This window comes from Parambassis ranga, chromosome 2, assembly GCF_900634625.1.
Source record: "Parambassis ranga chromosome 2, fParRan2.1, whole genome shotgun sequence".
Lineage (NCBI taxonomy): Eukaryota > Metazoa > Chordata > Actinopteri > Ambassidae > Parambassis > Parambassis ranga.
Window position 1 is genome coordinate 23,651,559 of NC_041023.1, and position 22,138 is coordinate 23,673,696.

At 44.6% G+C, this 22,138-nt stretch overlaps 2 protein-coding genes across 14 annotated transcripts in view; both read left to right on the forward strand.

Moving 5' to 3' along the window:
- magi2a (membrane associated guanylate kinase, WW and PDZ domain containing 2a) overlaps nt 1–16,838 on the forward strand; it is a 201,057-nt gene extending 184,219 nt beyond the window's left edge. For 6 of the 13 annotated variants that reach the window (XM_028430646.1, XM_028430583.1, XM_028430611.1 and 3 more), the window contains 10 exons: nt 979–1,020; nt 1,089–1,180; nt 1,479–1,671; nt 3,785–4,066; nt 4,511–4,696; nt 5,559–5,778; nt 6,425–6,650; nt 6,919–7,071; nt 9,790–9,928; nt 13,308–16,838. In XM_028430646.1, the coding sequence (XP_028286447.1) occupies nt 979–1,020; nt 1,089–1,180; nt 1,479–1,671; nt 3,785–4,066; nt 4,511–4,696; nt 5,559–5,778; nt 6,425–6,650; nt 6,919–7,071; nt 9,790–9,928; nt 13,308–14,092 (2,318 nt within the window). In that variant the 3' untranslated portion in view covers nt 14,093–16,838. Of the gene's footprint in view, nt 1–978; nt 1,021–1,088; nt 1,181–1,478; nt 1,672–3,784; nt 4,067–4,510; nt 4,697–5,558; nt 5,779–6,424; nt 6,651–6,918; nt 7,072–9,789; nt 9,929–10,168; nt 10,280–13,307 lie in introns of those variants that run through there. The other 7 variants (XM_028430655.1, XM_028430682.1, XM_028430602.1 and 4 more) reach the window with 4 other exon arrangements.
- A 2,537-nt stretch (nt 16,839–19,375) lies between these two features.
- Nucleotides 19,376–22,138, forward strand: part of LOC114429656 (fatty acyl-CoA reductase 1) — a 34,891-nt gene continuing 32,128 nt past the window's right edge. The window contains exon 1 of the mRNA XM_028398351.1: nt 19,376–19,571. Within this exon, the coding sequence (XP_028254152.1) occupies nt 19,563–19,571 (9 nt within the window). The 5' untranslated portion in view covers nt 19,376–19,562. The remainder of the gene's footprint in view (nt 19,572–22,138) is intronic.

Consider the following 22,138-nt stretch of genomic DNA (forward strand, 5'->3'; position numbering starts at 1 on the left):
CGTGTGTAAAGGTGAAGGATTGTGCGACCTTTGCAACTCCAGACTGTTTGTCACCCCGACTGTGTGAGATAAAGTGATAAAGATAAACTCGGATGCATTATTATCTCACAATCCTGTAAAGAACATTAACATTGGGTGCCATGATTACACCTGTAAGTCTGCACGGCTAGGCTAACTGCATGGTGCGGTTTAGCTGTGACAGAGTTGTCCATCTGTTCCATTCTTGTGAAATCACTCTCTTGATGGAAGTTCTTTAAATTTGGTACAAATGTTCGCTTTGACTCAGACGAGAATCTGTAGCTCACAGGTCAAGTGCATCAGGTATCTTCTGAGCAATATCTCACAGTAAATTTGTTTTGAATTTGGCACATGTTTACCTCAAGGTCATGATCTTTGGCAAGTGCACACATGGTCAAGTCTTAATTATAGTTTGTTACAGGTCATGTAGAAGAGATACAGCTTCAATGTGTTGCTTTTGAATGCTTTGTGGTTTAAAATGTTCTCCTGTATGTACCAGAGAAACGGCCACATCTTTGTACCAGGTCTCTGTGTTAACGGCTGCGTCGCTCTCCTGCTCGTCTGATTTTTCTCTTCCTCATCATTCCTGTCGAGTCCCAGCAGAGTGTTCGCCATGATTAAAACTCTTAACAATTGAAATCAGTTTTTCATTCGCAGCCACTTGTCTGTGGTGGAGGTTATTTGACTGCTGTGCAGATGTTGGTGTTAAGTGTGAAGCCCCTTGATTGCAGATCAGTGCTCACACTGTAAATAAAGAGATGGCTATATTACATGCTGTAAGCACTTCCTGACTTTTATGGATGATGCTGAAGTTTTGCAGTGACATAATGCTGAGGCAGGCCCTTTCTGCCTTCTTCTAGCCTTAATGGGAGCATCTGTGCTTGCTGGTGTGCTGTCCACCTATGTGTGTGTTTGTGGATGTCTGTGTGTTGTTTATGGAGTGTTTTTTTTCCTATCTAGAACCCGGCCAGCCAAGGACTGTTTTTCCTGTGGACTCTTCAGGTAAACACGTCCTAACTGTTCTTAGTCTACATACATTGCAGGACTTTAAATTGTTGATTTCATTTCAGCAGCGGAGTACCAGGACATTGAGGTCCACCTGCGCAGGCAGAAGTCTGGCTTTGGTTTCCGGGTGCTGGGCGGTGATGAGGCCGGGCAGCCTGTGAGTCCGGAGACACGTGAGAAGGCTCGTATGGCGATGGGCATGGAACCCTGTCATTTTCTCCTCTCTAACCCACTACACACACACACACACTGTGTACACCTAACCCCTGATCTCTGACCCCTGAGAGAGTGCTGGCTCTGGCTGCTTTGGTGTTTTTTTCTGTAGTAACACAAAAGTCTTTAAGTGTTGTTGAGCTATCAGATTAACAACCACCTTAACACCCACTGCATCTGACACTGTGGCCCAACATCTGAACCTCGACGAACCCAAGCTAACAGTCTGTATTTGAAAACAGATCCTCATCGGGGCAATCATCGAGAAGAGTCCTGCAGATCTGGACGGGCGGTTGCGGCCTGGTGATGAGCTCCTGTTTGTCGACGGGATCCCAGTGGTGGGGAAGCCACATAGATACGTCATCGACTTGATGCACGGGGCGGCGCGTAATGGCCAGGTGAATCTGGTCATCAGGAGGAGGCTCCAGGCACCAGGTGAGAAGAGTCGAGCAGATTTTCACAGTCATTACTTAAAGGACCAGTGTCTAAAATATGGGGGCCTCTAGTGGTCAAGAGACACATTGCAACCAACTGAATGGTCCTTTTTCAAAAGGGAAAGGTTTGGTTGAACCAAACAGATCTGGGAACAGCAGAAGAGGCAACACAGCAGACAAGGCTAGCAAGTAGCAGTTAGCATATTGGTAGACAGTTTATGCACATACAAGGTGCTATAATTAGAAAAGCAAATGCGTGGTGTCCTAATAGGTCAATATTAACAACTGTTAGGCTCCTGCTTGGTATGAGCAGACTTTTATTTCCTTATCTTTTGTGTAGGACACACACACACACACACATCTGTCAGAATTAGTATACTCTGTTGTACTGTCTGTGCAGTGCTCTGATAAGATGAGCGCGAAACCTGATGGCAGAGCATTCCTCCTCTGCCTCCACAGCATATTTCAAACATTTGCAGTGGCTGAAGTCCAGCACAGAATACTGTATAGAAATGATCTGGGCAGGCAGTGCTTGGAGCTGCTCCCGGTGGGACCAGAAGTCCTGCTTAGGGTGAAGCAGAAAAGCAGCGTCGCCAGAAAACACAGCTCAGAGGCGACCTGCCCTCGGCTATAAGAGGCGTGGTCTTCTAAGTTAAAAATCACCAGTCAGTGCCTCTAAAGACCTGCTCTCCTGAAGAATGCTTCATTCTTATCTAAAACTATGATGATTGGCATCTGCATGTGTAAATACTCTGAAGTCATAACCCTAAATCTGACACACTGGCACTTTAAAGCTGAGAAAACATGTCCTTTTGTTGCCTTTAAGCACATCAGACTACCTCTCGTCTGTGTCCTTGAATTCCTCAGTCTATCTGTCCTCTTTCTCTCTGCCTCTCTGTAAACAGGTTTAATCAGTCAGAAAACTGAAGTGCTAATTACACTGAAGCCTTTCTGAAGCACACATTAACTCCTTCTTTCCTTTACACACACATCTGCAGCTTCTCTGACCCTGGGGACTGGGATGCTGCTTCCTCGTGTGAACTCTGACCTCCATTCTTCTCATTATTACATCTTCCACACACACTTTTCTCACCAATCCGATTCTTCCCACTCGATTCCACCTTCTCTTGTCAATTTCTCTTCACCAAAGGCTACTGTCTGACTCACGCCGGCCTCTTCTGCGGCCCATACTTCCGTCCTAATTGTCTGACTCCCACTGGCACTTTACAGTGTCAGACTCCGCTGTCTGCTCTGAGCTCATACTTCTGCCTGCACCCACTGCCCCATATTTTACACATAATTCACTCTCTTCTCTCCCTTTTTTAAAGATATTTCCCTCCTCCTGCTAACAATATGTGCACTTGTTGGTGACACATCTGGCTGCAGCTTCACATTAGTAAAGCGAAGTTGGAGCTGGAGGTGCGAGGAGCTGCTTTCACTCTGCTTGTATTGACATGCATTTTAATGATGTGTTTCCACCACACTGTGACTGCTGTGTCGCTTTTTTCTGTCTGTGCTCTTTTCTTGATTCCTCACAGGGAGGAGGCAGAGTTCCTGCTTGTCAGATTTTTTTTTTTTTGCCTTTAAGATGAATTAATGATGTTTGGATCCTACCAAAGTAACTGTGCTATTTTTTCAGTGAATAATTAATAAATGAAGAGCGGAATTTAAGGAGGTGCTTGTAGTTTACTTGATTATCCTCCGTCACTACATCTCAGAGCTAAATATTGTATTCTTTGTCATGTATAAAACACATAGCTGTCATTTAATATGGTGGTTGATGCAGCAGGGAGGCCATTATTTGAAGGAACCGCTTATTATCTGGCAGGTTATAAATACATCACTCTGTAAAGTAGCTCTGCCTGTTAGTTGTAGCGGTGGTTAGCACATGGACGAGGTGTGGTCTCATGGAATTATTTTACACTTGGTACCAGAGACCAGGCTGAGTCTTTGTATAGAACAGAAGAAGGTTTAGAATTGGTGGTTCTGGAGGGACCTTGAGATCCCAGTAGGAGCCTGCTTCCCCTGCTAGCTTCATTTTCACCTGCTACAGCATGATAACTTCTCTCTCCACAACTTCCAGTGACAGCTGAGCTCTCTATCTCCCCCTGTAGGTGAATCCTGTCCTGAGAACGGCCGCAGTCCGGGCTCCGTCTCCACGCAGCACAGCTCCCCACGCAGTGACTTCACATATGGTAACAGCACCAGCGCAAACCAAGTACCTGGCACCGGCATGGGCAACAACACCGCCACTGCTAACGCTGCCGCCGCTTCAGATGGGATGCTGACCCCCAACACACAACCCAGCGATGTCATCATCAACCGAAAGGAGAGCGAAGGCTTCGGCTTCGTCATCATCAGCTCGTTGAACCGACCCGAGGCGGCCACAACTAACAGTGAGTCCACTGATTGTTTTAGTGGTGTTTATGGAGTCAAGTAGCTGCTTATGCACCATAAGTCATCCTCCAGTCTGAAGTTAAACTCACGTAAAGCACCATGTCGTCTCCATATAGTGTCAGATAAGTGTTAAACTTAAGTAGTTAAGGTCACGGCTTAATAAAAAGTGAAGCGCCTCTCATTCTAGCTCCTCAATTATACATGCCCTCCCACAGTACGTCAGTCACACACATCTCTGGTGTGCTGCTGTGAGCATCAGTGCATCGCCCACACAAATGAAAAAAAACCTGGATGCCTTACGTAAGCCTGGGGTGAATAGCAAAATGAGAGAGACAGAGACATATTCAGTCAGTCAGTGAGCGGTGTGTGAGCACAGAAAGGCGTAATCTTTCAATCTGCTGCTGAACGCCTCTTCACCTGCAGCGTGTCGATTCCTCCAACAGCTGTGCCACATAAAATCGGCCGCATCATCGAGGGGAGCCCGGCCGACCGCTGCGGGAAGCTGAAGGTGGGAGACAGGATACTGGCCGTTAACAGCCAGTCCATCATCAACATGCCGCACGCCGACATCGTCAAGCTGATCAAAGACGCAGGCCTGAGCGTCACCTTGAGGATCATACCACAGGAAGGTGAGCACGTGGACACACACACCTGCACAGGACACTGCACTACTGAGTGGCGGTGTGCTGTATGGCTGGATTCTGGTGAATGGAAGTTGTAATAGTTCTTTTTTTTTTGTAAGAAAATAATCTTTCTGCAGAGGCTCCTCTTCAGACCTCACTCTGTAACATTTCTGAATCTAAGTGAGAAGAGAACATGCTGTTATAAAACTGTGCTTGACTTCAGTTTCCTGGTGCTGCATGATGAGTGTTGCATGATTGTTGTTTTGTTTTGTTTTTTGTTTGTTTTTTTGTTTTGTTTTTTGTTTTTTTGAACACTGGCACTGGAACACTTTTTTTATTTCAGAATTCCAAATCTTTTTAATCATTTTTTTTATTTGAACATTCTGGGAAAGTACAAATTTTAGATTTTTTTTTTCAAATTTTAATTTTTCTTTTTTCAAAATTTAAATTCAAAATGTTTGGTAAATCTGATTCTTCTGAGAATTTTTTTTAGAAATTAAAGTTTTTTTTTTTTAAATAGACTTTTTTAAAGCAAAATTCAAGAATTATTTTTAGATGACTAACAGCTGACTACTTGTATGTTTCAAGCATGGCTTGTAGGCTGAGATATTGCATTGATATGCAGCTCAGCTGAGATGATAAGAGCTGTTTTGGCTCATTGTTTTGGTTTAATCAACCCTCTTTCTACTACCACCAGTCCTCAAAGTCGCTGTAAAGTAAATTGATAGTGAAATGTTTGTATTGGACCTCTAAGTGATCAAGTCTTGCTGCTATGCTGCAGCCAAGTGGCCCAGAAACAATCAATAAATGTTCAAGCATCTGAAAGCTTAAAGTTCTTTCTATGATTTTTCCTTTTTTTCTGTCCCAGAGATCAGCAACCCTCCATCAGCCCCCAGCTCAGAGAAGCAGAGCCCCATGGCTCATCAGCACAGCCCTAAAACCCAGCCCAGCACTGCAGGCTCTCAGTCCAACCAGCCAGCGGCGACAGATCAAAACTCTTCTGCTGGCCAGCCCAACCTTGCTCCCCATCAGAGCCCTGTCACCCAGCTTCCCGCCCCGCCTCCTCAGACCTACGCTCACGAGGGCAGGTAAGACCCGCAGTGCAGACAAATAAAAGATAATAAAACCCGTCTCATGTCGATGTTCTGAGGCAGTGGAGCATTTTTATAGACTAACCCTCAATCTGTCTCTGGGGCAAAACACTGCTCCTATGTGAACCACCTCCCCCCGTCCCCCTTTCTCTCTCCTTGTTGGAGTTTTTCTTTGTTATTGTCTGTCTCTTCTTCCTCGCTTCCTGTTTCCTCCTCCTCTCTCTGTCTTGATCTTTCTTTCCCTCCTTAGTTTGTTGTATAACATCACTCAAGTCTTACGGACTGTTAAATTATTTACATACATTGCTTCTTCATAGAGATCTGTTGAATATTTAACCGAGAACTCGGGGTCCGAGATCCACAGTGTCATTTCCTTCTCCTCTGCCTTTCACGGCATCCACGTCTCTGTGTACTTAGCGCGTGTTGTCGTTATAAACATTTTATGCGCTGCGTGAGGAAAATCTGTTTAATTTCCTCACTTAAGTCGTGTTTAATGGTTGTCAGTGCACCCCCCCCCCCCCCCCCCCCCCAAAAAAAAAAAAAAAAAACAAAAAACAAAAAACAAAAAACAAGCCGTTGCTGTCAAAATAACAGGCAGGAATGTTCCCAAGCTGTTCTTCCTTCATTCTGATTGGTCGGTTAGTTACAGGTCCGAGGTGAAGGCGAGGCAAGATGTCAAGCCGGACATCCGACAGCCGCCGTTCACAGACTACCGACAGCCCCCTGTGGACTACAGGCACCCTCCCGTAGCCGACTACCGACAGCCGCCCACGCTGGACTACAGACACCCGCCGCTGCTCGACTACAGGCAGCTGGCCTCTGATGCCAGGCAGTTCAGCATCCCGGACTACAGAATGCCACCAGTACAAGTAAGACTGCTGATCCTTTAAGTGACAGACGTTCAGAAAATTCTCATTAATCCACACAATGTAGGGTTTTCATAATGTTGACGTGTGCTGAGCTCATGTGTAGTTCTCCCATCTTCAGCTCTGAGATCTTCCAAACAGTTCTTCCCTGTGCCGTGTGTTTATCTGGCCTCGGCTCTCCTCTCATTCATGGTCTTTCCTGTCCTGTTTTCTGCTGTAAAAGCCTGTTTTATCCCTGAAGCTAATCACGTCTGATCTCTGCTTGTCTCAGCTTTCACAGGACTTCGACTTCTTCACAGTGGAGCTGGAGAAAAGCGTGAAAGGCTTCGGTTTTAGCATCCGCGGAGGTCGGGAGTATAAAATGGACCTGTTCGTCCTGCGGCTGGCGGAGGACGGGCCGGCCATCCGCAACGGGAGGATGAGGGTAAGTTTGGTGATGTCAGATCCCCTCCTCCTGCGACCTCTGTAAAGGTTAATCTGAGGTTAATCCTCCTGGATTACATGGTGGATGCTCATGATGCTATGCAGATATGATGCTGCAATTTTTCCAGTCTGTCAGAATAACTGAGGAGATGGTTCATCTAAGCTCCTGATAATATTCAGCCAGATAAAGACAGATATAACACATAAGTGGGACAGCTTAAATTGTATTTAAGTATTTGCACAGCTGCTTAGCTCCCCCTTTAGTTATGGTTGCTTAAGAAAAGCAATGAAGCACTCTTATTTTCTGAAGGATTTAATAATAAAAAAAATACCATGGAAATGAAAATAAAGTGTTCCTAAGGCTTTTACTGTGATAGATAAATAAATCACCACATCCAGTTTCCTCCTCTCTCCTTACATCTGGCTCTGATAGCCACAGCGTATGCTCTACTTTGCTTATCTGTAATGAACCTGTCAAAGATAATGTTTGCAAAAATGCCCCTGGGGGAGGTATTACTTTCCTCAGTGGTGTAGTTGATGCAGTCCAGTGGGCCTGTGTGTAGGTGGGAGAGGTGGAGGAGGAGGAGGAGGAGGAGGAGGAGGAGAATCCTTCCTAAGCTCAAAGGAAACAATATAAATCCTTCAACATGAGTAAAGATCCTGGATAAAAAGAGCTGCAAGCTGGCAGCAGAATCAGGGCTGGAAATGGAAGCTGCCATACACTGCAGTCCCTCAAATGGCCACCAGAGGGCGCAGTTCATTTCTGCAGCTTTAATACTGCATAATCTTTGGGTGAAGTAAGGCAGTGCCAAGACAGTGACAGACTTTGTTTTTGTGCAGTACCATGAATGACCACTAGCTGTCTTTAGACATCTGTGATCTAGTAGCTAGCATGCTATATGGAAGGGGATGATGTCATTCTAAAACACATTTAATATTTCCATATGATTGTCTTCCACATGCACCTCGTGTATTTCAGTTTTTGATTCTTAAACGTGTCCTTAGATCCCCTGAAATATGCATATAGTTCATATAGTTTCCGAGAAGTATTTCATTGTTTTATCCCATGTTTTAAGTTTTAAATTCATCCAAATGTGATGAGATAAACACAGTTTTGAGCGTTCCTGTCTAAACTAGAAAGTGAAGCATCATCAACAATGCCAGCTGTTCCACAGAAGAACCCACACAAACTCTCTACTGCTCCTTTTAAGAGAAGAATCAATCTGCATTTAACTCCAGAAATGTGAGCGGCTCGGTAAAAAAGTGTTTGTGACACAGCTGTCACTTTGGATTTTAGCGATACTTTAACACACACTAAAGGTGCAGAAACCCAGAAAGCCCACCTGCTCTGTGCCTCCCTGCAGCCGGTCTGACATTTTAAGTTTGAGCCAAGTCGACTGGCAGCCTTTTAAAAGGGAAGATTTCCACAAACTAATCAGCAGCGTGGTGCTTGAACAAATTCTAACAAGTGTTTTTGAGGTTTGAAGTGCCGGAGCAGAGGCTTTTAAGAAAATGGTATGAAGTGATTGCTTATTACAGCTCTTTAAATTTAATTGTAAGATTTAAAGTCTGAGCCTTTGCATCAGGTGCAACAGAAATTCGCGCTTCGAGCCCCTCTCTGCCTTCACGTGTGGTCCGTTCAGTTCATTCCTTATTAAAGTTGGAAATGGTACCCCCCCCCCCCCCCCCCCCCCCCCATGAGGATTAATGAGCAAACCGTCTTGCCTTCCACCTCTCCTTAGACCACTGTAATGACACCTAATGACTCCCCCCTCTCCTGACTCCAGTCAGCTCCTGACTTTCAAATTACCCCGGCCATTACTGGAGGACTTCTCCATTTGTTAGCATAATTGGCCGTCACGTTTTGTCTTGTTGCCCATGAATCCTCCCCATTAGTCAACCACAGAGCTGTTTCATATTTGACTGGTCCTCATGTGCATCAGGAAGTGTTCACATAAAGAGGAGAGGGTGATATAAACACAAGTCAGCCATCATTTCAGACATAATGATCATACCTGGCACCTTATCACGGAGCCATATTGTTTCTGTTGTGTTGTTCCTTTGGTTGAGGACACATTTGTTGTGTTTTGTCCCACACTTCACACTTACTGGTCAAAGAGCTTTATCGAATACACCAAAGTGTATAAACACAGCTCCAGTCCGGATCCACAGCTCCAGTCCTGATCCACAGCTCGCTGTCCCTGGCTACTCAGAGTCTCACAGTATTCATCTGTCACAGAAAGAAAGCTGCCTCAAGTTTGTAGCTGAAAAAAGCAACTACCAGACACAAATATCAGAGTCCTTTAGGACAGTTATGTCTTAAAAATGTGTCCACATACAGCAAGCTTTTAGGAGTTTGTGTACCTTGGATTTCCTCATGCTATGGTTCCTTTTTGTCTGTGTGTTAGTACAAGGGAAGGCTTGGTACCTTGGTACTTTATCTACGATTTCCAACACGTGATGTGCAACTGTAGCTACTGTTAGCTTGCTGGCAGGGAAATCATCACTACAGCAGATATATGGCTGATAAAAAGCTTGATATTTACCTACTGCTAACTTTATATAGCAACAAACATGCATCCCTGCTATGCAGCTAATTTAGAGCTAAGCCTGAGATTTGGCAAATCAGATATTATAATATTCCCTGAAATATCTTCCTGACCTTATGATCCATTGTCCCTCTGATACATGTTTACAGCTTCTTTCTTTGTCTGTCCAGGTCGGGGACCAAATCATTGAAATCAATGGAGAGAGCACTCGGGACATGACCCACGCCAGAGCTATCGAGCTGATCAAGTCCGGAGGCAGGCGTGTCCGCCTCCTGCTAAAGAGGGGTACAGGGCAGGTCCCAGAGTACGGTGAGTATCGACTCCTCCACTGTGTTCTTCAGGATCATTTCCTGTCTCAGACTGTATTTTTTTCTATAACATTAATCTGGCATGCATTTATATTCACGTTAAATCTTCTGTCTTTATCTCTTCATAAACTCTGTATTTAACGATGCTGTAAAAACACTAATTGTTTGTCTCTTCTATCTTGACTAACACTAGTTTATCTTCTGTCCATTTCAGTGATCTATCACTAATTGATTGGTCTAGGTTGTTACTTCCCCTTCTATAGGAATGGTATCTTCCAGTCTCTCCATGTGCATGAAAAGTGACAAGCATGGCTCCCCCTATTTCTTCCTAATGGGCCACTCTAAAGACACGGTTTGTGATCATACGAATGTTTTTCTCTTCACTTAACCTTCTGTGCTGTGGTTTGCTGTGTTGTTGTTGTTTCTCTTTTTTGTAACCACTTATTCAAGATCAAAATAACTTTGAAGAAAACCATTTTTTGTGTTTTTTGTTTGGGGAATAATCAACAAAAATCAGTCTGAGCTGCAGGAGGTTGTAAAATTAGTGAATGTAGCTCTCTTGATGACTGAAAGATAAATCAACCACCAACAGCTGCCTACAGCCCCAACAATATAGCTTCACCCTGGAGGCACGTGAAATATTGCAGTGGATTATTTACCCGGTAACATCTCAGCACAGCACCAATTCCGGCTGGGAAGTGACATTTATTTGTGTGACACCGTGGGTACTAAAACTCTAGTGTGTCTCTCAGTTGTTAAGGAAAGTTCTTAACCAGAATATTTATTTACAACCTGAAAAAACAATGCTATTTAAAAGAAAGGAAAAAATCACAACCCGTGGCTGCTGCATTGCTTTTAAGGCAGATAAAGTTTAGTGCAGGCCACAAGCTACTTAGAGAAGTCTAATACATGGGCTGTGTTCGAAATCACTCCCTGATCACTACATATGGCTGTATATGGAGCCTCCGCCATTTTGTACCCCATATAGCAGGGGTCTCAAACTCAACTTACCCAGGGGGCCGCTGGGGGTAGAGTCTGGGTGAGGCTGGGCCGCATTAAGGCCGCATTAAAAAAAGGGTTTAAAATATTCCAAAAAAGGGGAACTGCATGAGCATGCAGAGACAGAAACGACACGCCGAGCAGAACGGAGGCTGCCACTCCTCAAAAAAAAATTCAAATTAAATATCAGAGAAATACTGACGGGGCAATTAATAATAAAAATAAAATGCACAGGGCGAGCCTCAGCAAATAAGTGTGTGTGAGAAAAATGTGCAGGCCGCACTAACACTAAACTTTGATGTCAAGTGGGGGACCCCTGCCATATAGGGCCCTAAATGTATCCCACAATGCATCTTGAAAGGTAGTGTCCATCCAAAGATCACTAATTTTAGCGATATGTCCCATCAAGCATTGCACAGACCGGCTAAAAGAACGGGAACAGAAGTGACGTCACCTGTCCAATTAATATAATAATGGTTTAAAGAATGTAGCATGACCGGTTGTGTTTGCTTTATTAATGTTTTGCCATAAAACATTTATTTTGCTATAACATCACAAATTATAACTGCTAACAACAGAGATTGTTTCGCCGGCAGAGATCGGCTCGTTTAATTTGCAACAGCAATGACATCAATAACGGTGACAGTAATGATGGGGGTAGAGTGTGAAATGTCCAAAAATGCTTTCACAATAAGTTCACTATATGCTGCCCTACACTGACCTCCACAAGTAGGGAGTGAGTGAGTAATTTGAACACAGCCATGGATTCAGACAGAGGTGGAGGCAAGGTGGAGAGAGGTGTCATGAGAGAGAGGGAGTGCTGCTTCAGCTGCTCCTTTCTCCCAGGATCCAATCTGGTAGCACCAAAATCAGAGAATGCACCACCTGTTTTTTCTTCCTCTCTCTCTGTCTCTCTCTCTCTCACACACACACACACCAGAAGGGGAGGGAGAGCTGGCCATAAGCAAACACAGTGATACAAAAACCACAACCATCACAACAACATACGACCCGGGGTCCTGCAGCTCCTGCATCCTTCTCCTTTAGAGACAGACGTTTCTGTCTTTAAAACTGTCAAGTGGCACATATTCACCAGCGTTTGGCCTTAGTGGTGGCCCCTGCAGCCCCACTTAAACAAGGGAAATAGAAGGAAGTGTCGGCCCTCGCCTGCCCGCCTCCTTCCAGCCGGAGATTTAATCTCTTTGTGGAGGCTTTTGTAACAGTCGCCTTAAGCTGTGGCGACAGCCTTGGTCAGATCAGGAAGGTTATGCAAATAATGTCCAGTGATTAATTGAAAATATTAGCATACTGAAGTTATTTTTACTTTGTGGTGCCCTTTAGGATTAAAATGAAGCAGCAGGACATGTGCATGAATACGTCTGTGGGCTTGTTTATATGTGGAGTTATTGAATGTCTCAGAGTTACACTTAAGCATAGACAGAGGAAGGGAGGTTATTGATTTTAAGTGAAATGAATGTAAACTAAAACAAACATAATAGAAATGTATAAAATATTCCCCATATGTGAGCTAGTGTGCATCGAGCAGCATTAACAGTGTAAATAACTTCCTGCATGCTAACTAGTTAGCTATAGCAGCTGTTCTTTTTGCAGTTTGCTCGTGCAAATCAGTCTAAATCATTTACTGAATACATGCCCACACACTCATGCTGCTCTCATCCAGAGCAGCAGAGCTTCAACTGAGCTGACAGTGAGCATTAGCCCAGCATGTGATAATCATAGTTTTCTCCAATCCAGCTCACCTATACTGGTCCCACTGTACTTGGAAAGTTACTCACTCTCTTTCTCTCTCTGTATCTAGTGTGCGAGAGTCTTCTTATAATTGGGCCTCATGGAGCTAGTGTAGCTAAGCTAGCCTCTGCCCCCCTGCCTGGACCACTGAAAATGACTGATGGCCAAGGGACCAGGGGCTTATTGGTGCAGAAACAGAAGCTAACAGTCCGTGAGACTGGAGAGCTGCAGATTCACTGCAGCTGCTACACTGGGTACACACTTCTTTAGGCTTAAGAGAGAGAGTGAGAGGGGGGGCACTCGGCCCCTTAGGTTTTCATTCTCGCTAAAGCACCACCCTATTGGGCACATCATCCATTTCATTAAACCTGTTTTCGATTTTCCGCCAAGCTTTGAGATTGGCCGAGGCTTTAAAGAGAGCTATGGGAGGCAGATTGATGTTGGCTAAAAGTAGTGTTGCCCTGTGACATGTTCGGAAGTGGGTTATAGTGCCGCTCTGATATTTACTTGAATGCTTCCAGCTTGTAGAGTAGCAGTGATTGCTGTGTTTTGAATGTGGTTGTGCAGTGCTGTGCTAGCTTTTGAACATGTGTGTGTCTACGTGTGGTTACTGACTGTGTTGTTTGTTCCAGACAATGCTGCCCCATGGGATGCTCGCCCTTCAGCCTCCCCAAGCCTGTCGGAAGTAGCCCCTCCCATTGACAGCCTTTCCATGTCATCGCCTTCATCTCACCTGGTCCCGGCCCCCGACCCTCCTCATCCGCCACCTCAGGACGTCCCTCGCGACCAGGTGGCACGAGACAGCAGGACTGAGCATCCCAAAAGCCCCCGCAAAGGTGAGCCGCTGAGCATGGATCCCATCAGCCATCAGGGGAGGAGAGGGGCTGCAGCCGGAGGGAGCGGCAGAGCCAAGAAGGAGGGTGGCAGGTCCACCCACAAGGGGCACAGGATGCAACCTGCTACTGACGGGGAGGAGGGGAAGAGCGGAGAGCAAAAACCTCCCAGGAGCTCCAGGGGAAGGTCCAAGGAGAGAAGCACAGGGGACATCAGAGAATCTGCTCATTCTCCCAGCAGCTCCAAGCTCCTGCACACAAACGGAAACAGCAGGGAGGACGTGGAGCGCTGGAGTGGAGGGAAGCAGGTGGAGGCGGAGCAGAGCAAGTCCAGGGCCAGGGAACTGGACAGGAGCCTGGGAGAGAGCCGGCCTTGCCTGCCCACCAAGAGCGGCGGCGGTGGTGGCGGTGGCGGCGGCGGCGGCGGCGGTGGTGGCAGCGGCGGCGGTGGCAGTGGCGGCGGTGGTGGTAGCAGCACTGCAGCAGGGAGAAAGGCCACGGTCTCTCCTGGGCCTTGGAAGATCCCCGGATCAGACAAGCTGCCCAGTGCACTGCGTACAGGCACGTCCACGCTTAGCAGATAACAGCACAGCTCCAGCAGAGAACATCTGAAGCCACCCACATCCGGACAACACCACCATCCTCACACCTTCCTGTTGCTCCTCCATCCACCCTGTTCTCCCATCGAGTGACCTGGACCACGTGTTTTAAACTTTTATTTATGATCTTTTAAATTATTTTGAGAAATATTTTACACCCACCACCTTAAAAGAACTGGAAAAAAACATCCACTTAAAAAACAAAAAGAAGAAGAATCTTTGTGTAGCGTGGGGGGGGGTCATTTGGGAATTTCTAGGACCTCTGTTTGGAGTTCTCCCCGAGCAAACATGCAAACACAAACACCTGGACACGAAGAAACTGTTGATTTTTTTATACTTATATATATACCTACACAGTGGAGTCTATTTTATGAAATGGAATGTTAAAACAGATGGTTTGCCTGTTTTTGATGAGCGTGAATGGATGACAGAGCGACAGCGAGGATGAAGTCCACTCATCAGCAGAACTTTGCCTTAACAGAGACTGTATGGGCCTGAATCTGTCTTGAATAATCTATCAGATGATTATAGATATATTATAAAGAGATATGAATATGTGGGGGACATTTTTGTAAATAAGATCATCTTTTAAGTGAACAGATTCTGTTGTGAATCATGTGGAGTGCAGCAGCAGCAGGGGCGTCTCGTCCATCCATTTTTACTTTTTGTTGTTGTTGTGCTTCACGAACAAAGCAATCTGCGACGGCGGTGTCCACAGCCGGGCGCTGAAAGTGAGAGACCGAGGGGCAGAGTGCCTTAGACTGACAAAGGAAGGGTTGAAAAACAGGCTGCTATACTGTACAACACCACGAGCTTATGTATGAAAATTAGCCCATTAGTGGTAGAGGTATTGACAAGTCCTTATTTGTGGTCACGATTCCTCTCGTTACAGATTCCTTAATGAGGTCTGACACCAGTGATTACCTCATATGAGAAGGTGGAATCAAATGTCAGCGCGTGGTGGGGCTGTGCAGCCCAAACCAAACCAAATTAGCAGATTCTGGTTGTCAGAGAATCAATCTGACCTGTCGCAGGCTGGCTGGTCGAACAACGTGCAGCCTGAATAAAATCAAAAGAGGTGAAGTGAGGGAAGCTGATTGCTCAATGCACCACAGCCAGCCGATTCTGTCCACACTGTGTGCATATCCATGACCCCGCCATCATCTGACAGTTGTCATCCTTCGTTCCTCTCCAATCTTAATAAAACTCACCACTAACCTGCAGGCAGTGACTGCTCAGGTTCAGATTTAGCATCTTTGAAGTGATTGATACGTTTGTGGCCTAAAGTGGAGGAGCTATTTTTTTCTAATTCAACTCATTCAGCTGCTAATACTGGTGTGTTCACTATTTTTGACCTGATTTTAGATGTGCAGCCTTTCCCTTGTGAAATTGACTTATTTAATCAGGTAGTTGAATGCAAGTGCTGAGATATTACAAACAGCTGTGCTAGTAGTTTCTTACACTGCAAAAAAATCTTCGCACTGTGGACATACTTGCCGATTTTACACACTCATCAATGCAATGTCAGTGTTCTCGATGCACCCAATAAGGACTCAGTGAGTCTTAGTCATCGTCAACTTATCTGTTCAGTAATGTTCTCTAGTGTGATGTTTGGGAATTCATCAGTGAAATCTGAAGGTGTTAGTGGAAGGTGTGTCTTTTTACACGATAAAGACTGCAGGGAACCTGGAAGAAGACCCCCATCCTGGAAGGTTGGTCGCCTTTAGCCCACAAAAGACCACTCACAAGATCACCTGGACTTGTCAGAGTTTCTTGATGTTCCACTGCTCCTCCATGAAATGACAAAGCGACATGGAGGAGCATCGCAACATTAACAAGTCCACTACAAGACCTAATAACACAGCAGTACTCGGGTGTCTCTTCAAACAACGCCAACTCCAAATTATCCTGGGCGATGAGAAGCTGATGCAACATGTACAGAGACAGTCTGAGGTGAAGGGACGGAGAGTTTTCCATCAGTTTGTAACCACCACTTCCAACCAAAGAACAATCCAAACGGTGGAAACTCTCCAAGTCTGTGAGGTCTGCATCAGGGTGATGGCCTCTGAAGACCAGCACAAGACCAGTACTGTTCACCACCAGACGACTACCTCCTCCTCAAGATGAAGACGCAGCTCAGCGGTTTTGACTGTGATGACGACACCTACAAAAAGTGCGTCCATGTGCGCCACAACCACTGGACTGTGTGTAAATGTAGGGGAGGGTTATTTGGACATCTGCTAGCTTCTGCTTTAGGCCACATAATTATGAATCACTTTCTCTGCAGATGTATAATTTCTCAGAGGTATTTTTTTTCTACTGAATAAGCCAGTGTTAAAAGAAAATGTTTCCTTCCCATGCTGAGGAAACACAAAGACAAGTTATTATTTTTGCCGCTGTATTCCGTAATTACACAGCGACCGAGCAGGCTGACATTAAAAACACAAACACAGAGGTTTTGTGAATGAATCAGCCGGGCACAGACTGCTCAGCCTCACAGAAGGTGAAGGAAAACAAAATTCACATTCGGTATCATCATCATGCCTGTTTGGCTGGACAGCTCCTTAATTTTGTGACAAAAACAAAACTAAAAAAAATGTGTGTTTGCGCTCAGCCTTTGCACAAATCACTGCTTTTACACGTCTGAGCTGACTCCATCGATCCAAACTGTAAGTAGTTTTTCTAAGGAAATCAAAAAAGACTTTGCAACGTGTGTGTGTGTGTGTGTGTGTGTGTGTGGAAATAACAGCACACACACAACAGATACACGAGCGGCTCAGTTATCACTGTGTAGTGTTATAGCAGTGTGTAGAACAAATATCTCTATAAATATGACTCGGTGTACTATTGATGGCCACAAAGACTGTACGTGGAGCAACTATTTTTATGAAATGCAACATTATGGATATATTAACTTTTGCAAAAAAAAATCTTGTTTACCTGTATGATACTCTGAAACGCTGTCAAAATAAAAGAAAACCTTGACACAACACGAACGACTCATTCAGCACCTGCAGCTGTGGTGTTATTATAGATGTCTGTTAAATAGCCTTCTAATTAACATTATTAAACAGTGTCTACCCACCATGCAGCATCCGTCAGTGGAGTGAGGACAGACTCCCAACTTTAAGTTATTTCCTGTATCTGGGTCGATTCAACTTCTGCCACGCCCCTTTTTAGACACCAGTGGTGAGATTTCAAAATAAAATTGTTTTTAGACAAATAAAAACCTGACAACTAGTGATCAAAAATGTCCTAACCAGCATTTTTTAGGATAGTACAAGCAGGTAAATATTAAATAAAATGTATTTATTAACAAAAGGAATCATATGAGGAAGTTCACAATGGCATCCTATGGAGCCCAAATATGTAAAGTTTATGTTACAATAATAGTTTAAGCACCTTTCATCATGTTTTTAAAGCAGTGTTTAAAGTGTTTGGCATTAATACACTGAGAGAGATATAATCAACATTATATATTGTCTAGTACAGGATGTGTGTGTGTGTGCATATGGCACACCACAGGTTTCACAAAAGGCATGCTCAAGCTCTTCATGAGTTTCCCCCAATGAAATGTTCATACAACTGCAGTCCCTCAGTTTGGCCACATGGAGGCGTCTCATGTGAGCCAACCTAGAAACCACTCTTGTTTAAATGTTTTATGCAAATATATAGGTGAAAATCTGATTTTTAAAAGTTCATTTTCTGGTGTGAGCAGGTGTTTAAAAAAAAAAATTCTTTGACTTCTGTTTGTGTGTGTGTTTGTGTGTGTCTGTGGTTGTACATTATCCATGTCTCCACCAGAGGTCAGTACAGACCAGGCCTGTATTTTAATGCTGCATGGTTTCATAATGTTGAACTTACATAAAGTTATTAGGCCTGTTATAAAATAATACAGGGATTTTGTGAGGTGTTATAATTTCATAAATTGACGAACATCACATCACATGGTGAGCATGATGCATCTGGTTCGAGTTCGAGTTGCCCTATAAGTCTTATAATCAGGCATCCACACTGCAGATCCACAGACAGCTAAGAGACAGAGCGAGCGTGATGGCGAGCTCCCCCTGCAGAGGCAGCGCTGATCGGGGCTCCCTGCTGCCAGCTGGTGCCTGTATTCACCACAGGAGCAAATCAATCCAAAGCTGTGCAGGTTTGTGTCTCCGCCAGGAGAACAACAACAACAACAACGAGCTTAACACAGGCCTCAACATCCAGCATCTGAAAGGAGGGGTGGGCATGACATCAAATCATTAATAATGTTCAGCAGGTGCACAGTTGAAACATTTCAGCTGGATCTTCACGCAGAGCATCTCCACATTCAACTGGCTGCAGGCAGATTTTAGCAGCAGGGTGATGGATTGTTTGACCTCTTCAGCCTCCACATTCTGAAGCATTTTATCAACATTTAACTGCAGCGCAGAGAGAAAACATCTCCAAAGGTTACAATATCTGGATAGTTTCCACTTTAGCTTGAGGCAATTTAACTGATGCCTTTATGTGAGCTACTTATCTCAAGCACCTTCCTGTGGGAAGATGTGCAGGACTGTTTTATTGACTGACAGAGATGCAGCAAAAAATAATCAACTCAGACGAGGGTTGTCCTGCGCTTGCATGGTTTATTTAGTTAAAAAAACACACACTCAGCAACATCCTGTCAGTGTGTGGGGGCCACTGTGAGGTTTGTGGGTCAAAGCCCAGTTTGCTGCCTGCCTGCCTCTTTATGCATCACAACACAGTGAATTTAAGTTGATTTGCCTTCACTTTGTGGGACCAAAGACGCTCATGCATGCATGCACAGACATACCACACATCCCCCAAGAATGCCATGATGTTCATGCACATTTTGTCAGTCCTGCACGTTGACAGCTTGATTTCTGCAGTGTGTGACAGTCATTGCACAGCAAGCAGGAATCTATGGCCTTCAGCTATAAGTGCAGACATAATAAGTCATCATCTGCTGAGGTGTTGGCATCAGGGAGGCATGCAGTCAGGTCAGCTGGTATATTTGATCATTAGTCTGCATATGCAATTTAATAATCTGAAGATCCAGAAAAATGTCATACTTTACACTTTTCAACTTCAAAGGTCACCAGTTTCTACAAGCCGTGTTCACTTCACAGATTTTTGAATGAAATCTGGCGTGGCGCTGGGTCGACACGCGGCAGAGCGGCGTGTAGCGGCGGGGCTAAGGGGAGGGCCCACGGGCGGGCTGACACGCCCTGCCCACTTTGACTCACATACTTGAAGCAGAGTGTGTGTGGCTGCTGTAGGCTGCAGACAGACAGGCAGGCAGTCGGCACGGCCGGACCGGGCGTTTTTTTTTTAGACGGTGGAAGTGTCTGAGCAGCCAGAGCCCAGAGGCGGCCGGTGGGAGGAGGCAAAGACACCGCAGCTGCTGCACCGCACAGCCTCTTTGACAACCGCGGGAGGAAGGATCCGCCAGCACAAATCCATGTCTACGGTAGGGAGCTTTTCATTTGTTTTTCGTTTAAAAACAGAGCGTGTTTTGTTTGTGGATGTGTGGGTATGGATTTGGGGAAGCAGCGGTCTGTCGTGGCACGCCGCTGCTGGAGCAATGTTCATTGGTGTGGTCGGAGCGGCGGGACTGAGCATCAGCACGCCGGGGCTGAAAACGGTGAAAAGCCCTGCCTGCACACCCAGCTGGTTAAAAAAAGTCATAGGTTGTTGGCTTTTGTTTAAACGACTCGTATGTTTTAGTGTACACGCAGTATTGGTGTAAGGAGGGGGCCCACGGTTAGCTCTAAGCTGTTGCCGCCTCCGACAGCAGGGCGGCGGGCAGCGGGATAGTCAGCGTGGAGCTGCTGCGGTAAGCTAGCAGCAGTTAGCCCTAACGTGGAAGCCGGTACAACAGCCTTCAAACGAATATACAGAATATATTCTTAGAAAACAACTGAAGGTTTAACAGTTTCATTTAGTATATGTGTATTTTTTATTGAATGAGTAGTTTTGATCAAAGTTCTGTAAAATCCAATATGGCGGGCATTAGGACATTTCACCAATTTGTCTGTGTTCATCAGATTTAGAACTAATGATTTGATTAATTGATTGGCAGTGGCACATAAATAAACGGACCATTTATTTCTTTAGGCAGATTCTTTAAGAATTTAGTCTCTGCTGTTTTTCTTACATGTTAAAATAATATTAAAGTAAAATAATAAATAGAACCTTAAATATTCTTACTATTTTTATGTTTTAGATCACCTTTATCACTGAAAAATGACTATTAATGAGTAGGTGCACCGTTGAAGTTGGCGTCTTTTGTTTTATTTTGAAAGCACATGCCGGAAGTGGCTCATTAACACTCTCCGCGTGTTTGGACGGATTTGTAAAGATGTTTAATTTCTGTAATTGTGTCGCAGATGTGGATGATTGTGGGAGCAGAACCGCTTGAATCAGCTCCTGGCTGTTCAGAGTCAGACTGAGGGGAAAACCCAGCTGATTTTCTTGGCCGTAGACGAGTTCAGATCAGGCCTCTGATTACATTTATTTATATATATATATATATATATATATATATATATATACACACACACACACACACACTGGTGAAGGTTGTACCTCAAACCTCAGAAGATAATTAATTTATATTTTTAAGGTAATTCTTTGTTATAATTGAAACAACTTGAGCAGTCATTCCTGTATGTGTCCACCAATCTAATTGTGTTATGCTCTTTATAGTGCATGCACATCGGGTCCTTCAGTTGAGTGATAAGACTCCTTCTTTAAAATGTAAGGAATAAAAAATACATAAGTGGTGTCACCTTTGTGCAGAGATTTGTCATAAGCCTACCTAACCCCATCGCTTCCATAAAACGTTTTGTGTGTTTTTTAGTGCATTAGTGTGTTCTGGTGGCTAAATGATGTAATGAGACACTTTGTCGCTAACTTAGCATGTTTTTTTCTGTGTCATCTTCTGCAAAAGAGTTATCTGTAAAATATTGGCAAACAAAATCAGCTGCCTGCTATCAGCCTGGCTCTACTACTTGAAGCAGTGAAAAGACAGTCAAAAAGAGAATCTGCACTGATTTCTAAATCAGGCCTGCATAAAGAGCTCTAATTATCATCAGGGGATGGCCTATATTTTGTTCTCAGTTAAGTGTTAGATGTGTCATGCATCATGCGTTTATTTCCTTATGAAATCACACATGGCTGCTTTGGTTGCAGCCTAACCTGTAGTACATTTGTACGGGGCAGAACAACCTGCCTTGTGTACATGTGTGCAGCCTCTCATCATATAGTCATAATTCTGCTCATAGCCCGCCTGTTTTCTGCATGCTGCTTTACACATGTGCCTCCTTTCCTTCCTGCTGTCTCCTGTTGCAGGGCTCTATAAATCTTTAATAGCTAAAGAGATGTCTTCTGCTCTTTCCCATCTGCATCAGAGCATGTCCATTCCACAGAGTAGTAGTATGGGAGAGTCGGTACAGAGGCATGATGGGGAGTTGGTCCTTCATTGAAAGCCTCCCTGTCTCTACAGTTTGAGCAGGCTGAGATATAAAGAAGTGGTCTGAGGTACGGGTACTGCAGTGGCTTCCTCTTCTGCAGATAAACAGCCCCTGCAAAGATGTAAATCTCTTTATATTGTGTTTGTCCATCAGTGCAAAAGTGTGGAGGAGGGAGAGAATGCCTTGTGTAGTTTCCCTGCCTTTAAGCTGTATTCTTCACAACAGTTATCTCATGTAATAGATGACATGTACATATGAGTTTGTGTGAAGTTCTCAGATTGATTTGTCCCCTCGGGGGAATTCTTTAGATCTCTGACCATAAATCGTACAAGGATGTCTGCTGCAGCAGAAGGAAGGAAGCTGCCAGCAGAGTACGTTTCATTTGATTGTGTTCTAAAAGCCTCTTTAAGGCTGGCACTACACTGCCTCACAGATGAACTGTTGTTTTTATACTAGTGCGATGACTTGGATGGAACTTGGATGAAATGTATGTCACATGGACCCCTGCCTGTTTGCTGGTATGGACACTAATATCAGTGTAACTTTTATGGTTGCGGTTCAG